This window comes from Panthera uncia, chromosome B4 (assembly GCF_023721935.1).
Source record: "Panthera uncia isolate 11264 chromosome B4, Puncia_PCG_1.0, whole genome shotgun sequence".
Lineage (NCBI taxonomy): Eukaryota > Metazoa > Chordata > Mammalia > Carnivora > Felidae > Panthera > Panthera uncia.
The window spans coordinates 137,807,308-137,810,632 of NC_064809.1; the positions used below are offsets into that span (position 1 = coordinate 137,807,308).

At 59.5% G+C, this 3,325-nt stretch overlaps 1 protein-coding gene across 3 annotated transcripts in view; it reads right to left on the reverse strand.

Annotated features, from left to right (window-relative positions):
- Positions 1–731: 731 nt before the first annotated feature.
- Positions 732–3,325, reverse strand: part of MLC1 (modulator of VRAC current 1) — a 26,947-nt gene continuing 24,353 nt past the window's right edge. For all 3 annotated transcript variants that reach the window (XM_049626572.1, XM_049626571.1, XM_049626574.1), the window contains one exon: positions 732–3,085. In XM_049626572.1, coding sequence (XP_049482529.1) covers positions 3,011–3,085 — 75 coding nt within the window. In that variant the 3' untranslated portion in view covers positions 732–3,010. The remainder of the gene's footprint in view (positions 3,086–3,325) is intronic.

Below are 3,325 nucleotides of genomic sequence, written 5' to 3' on the forward strand. Positions count from 1 at the left end.
CGCCGGGAGCAGCTGCGGCGGCGTTGGCGCGGACGGCAGCGCGCCGGGGGCGCTGATCCCCGCGGGCCGCGGTCAGTGGCGCGCGCGCTGGGACCGAGGCCCGGGCTGCGGTCCGAGGCGCGGGGGCGGGGGCCGGGGCTCCGGGCCATGGTGTCCACGGAGAGGAGTGGCCGCGCCGCCCCCGCTCGGGGTCACGCGGCCCCGCCCGGCGCGGGTTGTCGGGGTCACACAGACCCGCCCTGGCAATCAGAGGCCCCCCAAGTCATAAAGACTCGAAAGAGTCACAACCGGCCCTGGACCCCACCCCAGGTCTCCCTCGGACCCTCACTCCCGTTGGGCCTAGAGGCCCGCGCTTGGGGAGCAGAGGTGGAGATCATAGTCCCCAGGGTGGACACGCAGGGCTGGGGGGCTGCACACTGGCTGTCCCTTCCTGGGCTGTGGGGAATCGGGGTGGTCAGGACGGCTTCTCCATCCCGCAGAAGAACCTGAGGTGGCCTTGGTGTCCCCAGGTTCACTCGTGGGGGCCTGTGCCGTCACCCCACGTGTTCCAAGTGTGCCCAGTATCCCACGCCACCCAATCGCTCCACAGCCTTCTGGGTCCTCCTTCCTCCCGCCTTTATGGAGGGAGGGGGGAGTAGGAAAGACCCACCCATCCAATCAATGGTCTTTGCTGGCAGGAAATTTCTGAAACATCATCTTTTTTTTATTTTAAAGCTTCTTTATTTTGCACTTAACTTCCCAGGATAACCCAAAAGTGAGGTTCTGCTCCCATTTTGCATGAGCTCTGGCCAACTCAGTGCCGGCAGGCAGTTCCCCTGAGTGGGGAGGGGTCTTTGTGCCCCTTCCCAGTCTTCACCACTCAAGCCACTAGGCTCTCAGGGGTCCCCACCTCCACCTGGCCTCAGGGATTACATAAATCACGGACAAATTAAAAAGTGGCCCTTACCTCCACCAGCCCTCCTATACTTTCCTCTCAGTTCAAGCCCTGGACAAAGAGATCCCTAAAGGACTCAAAATAACATAGGCCACGTTTACATGTTAGCATTTATTCAGGAGTCATTAAACTGTATCAAACAAATGTAAATTGACAGAAAAAGAATCGTACATTTTTAAAACCCCATTTGTCTGCATTTCTCAAGCTCTATCTGAAATAAAGTGCAAGCCAGTACCAAGCCCTAGGTGCCTAATTCCAGCTCTAAGACTCAGACTTCTGGGACATCCAAGGAAATATCAGAGTGGCCTGTGCTGTCTCTGTGGCTCCCGTCCCAGGCTCCTGAGCAGATCCCCCTGCTGGCCTCCTTGCCTGGGAGCTGTAGGAAGGGGAGGTGACCTCGACTGCGGCTGGGGGGCCTGCATGTGTGCAGGAAAGAGCCATCTCCCCTGCTCTTGCTTATTTGGGGACATGGCCAAGGACAGCAGACAGGGGCTGGCTGGCTGAGGACAATGCCTCCTCGGCTGGCACTCTCCCCCTTTCCCATGTCTCTTCTGCCTTCTTCCCGACCCAACCTGCCGTGAATGCTGTGAAGACACCCTGGCAGCCAGTCACTCGTGCTGAGCAATGAGAAACCGGGGAGGATCCCTGAATCCCCCCCTCCCCAGGTCTATACCCAGTCAGCCCGCCAATCCTCACTAACAAGCTACAGGAAAGAGCAAACGTCAGCACCTTCCCGCACAACGCCGCTGAGCTCCTCACGTGAAGCAGACAGACACAACCACTTGCACGTGCAGCCTTGTGAATGCAGATACTGGCCCCAAGACAGTTCCTGAAACCATGAACGTTTCCATTTTCAGAAGGTGCTCCCCGCCCACTGGAGACTTACCAGTGCCCATGTCAACTGAGAAAAGCTAATCGTTCTTCCAGAAAATTCCAGGTATACTCAGGGGACAAGGAGACAGCACACAATTCTTGGCGGTGATTTTAACTGAAGCAAATGTTATCCTCACACCCAAACCGTCTTCGCTGTCTGGCAGGAGGGGCAGTGACAGATGGGAGAGACCCGTGGCCTGGGCTGGACCTCAGGTAAGTGAGGTCAGGAAATGGAGGGAGCCGGAGAATGCCCAGTGATGACCCCCATGAGGGTTCTGGGGGGCATCTGTCTCGCGTCTTGAGAATGGTAATGGGAGTGCCAGCAGAACCCATGACAGGAGGTAGGGGGCCCAGCCCCACCTGCGTCACCAAAGCCAACGAGACCCAGAAATGTGGCCCAAGTTTCTACCTTTGGCCCCACCCCAAAGAACACTGAGCCGTCACAGTGGCCAGGGTCACTCTTAGTGTGGGTGTTGACAAAAGGGCTCAGGAGCTGGGTACCACCCAGCACAAGTGCAGACAGCCCCTGCTGACCTGGGCTCTGCATACCACGCATGACACGGACAACACCGGCACCAGCGAGCGGGCAGGGTCCTTCTGGAACGGCTCAGTCTAAGACAGAGGGCAGAAGTTCGGGCACGTGAGCGCCACACAGGCACCGCCGTGGGTGTGGGGGCTGCCTGCGACCACGGTCCTGCAGAGAAGGGGCTCCCCACACAGCTCTGCTCCGTGGTCAGAGACGGTGCTTGGCAGACACGTCTCCAGAGAGAAACGCCCGAGTCGTCAAGACCCACGTGGAGCCGTCCACAGCCCGGCCGTCGTCTGCTTAAGGCAAGTGCTCGACAAGAACGGGCCCGGGAAGCCAGCCAGGTGCAGGAGGAGCAGATGGGCGGCTGGCCGCACGTGCAAGGCCTGCCTAGGTGTCGGTGCCGGGAGGGTCTGGCTCCAGCACGAGCCCCTTCCTCACCCGAGAGCCCCGCGCCACGGTGTGTGCGGTGGCGCCTTGGGGGTGAGGAACTGAAAGACTCCTAAGCACAAAATGGTCAACACTTGCCTATTTAACAACTAAACTGCTAAAAGAAATGAAGACTCCACCTTGCAGCCTGGCCTGGACGAAGGTGAAGGGCAAATTAGAAAGTGGTAGCTTCAAGACAACTAGCCAGGCAGGGGCCCTGCTCCTGCCTCGGTCTCCCCGCCCCACGGTCACTGGGCCATCTGCACCACGACGGCCCTCCACGCTTTCTCCTTGTCGAACTCCTTCAGGGGGCTCCTGGACACCTGTGGCCAAACAGGCAAAGTGTTATTTCTTCCGGGGGCCACCCGAGTGCAGGAGGCAGGTGGGAAAGCTCTGTTAACTCGAGAGCTTTTCTCAGCCTGTGAAAAAAGGACAGGAAACAGCCCTGGAGCCCCGAGGGGACACGGAGGTCCCCGTTCCTCCACCCTCCCACAGACCAGCCCCTCTGTCCCGGTCCCCGCAGAAACACAGCCTGGGCAGGGGTGGGCTGTGGGGGGGGGGGG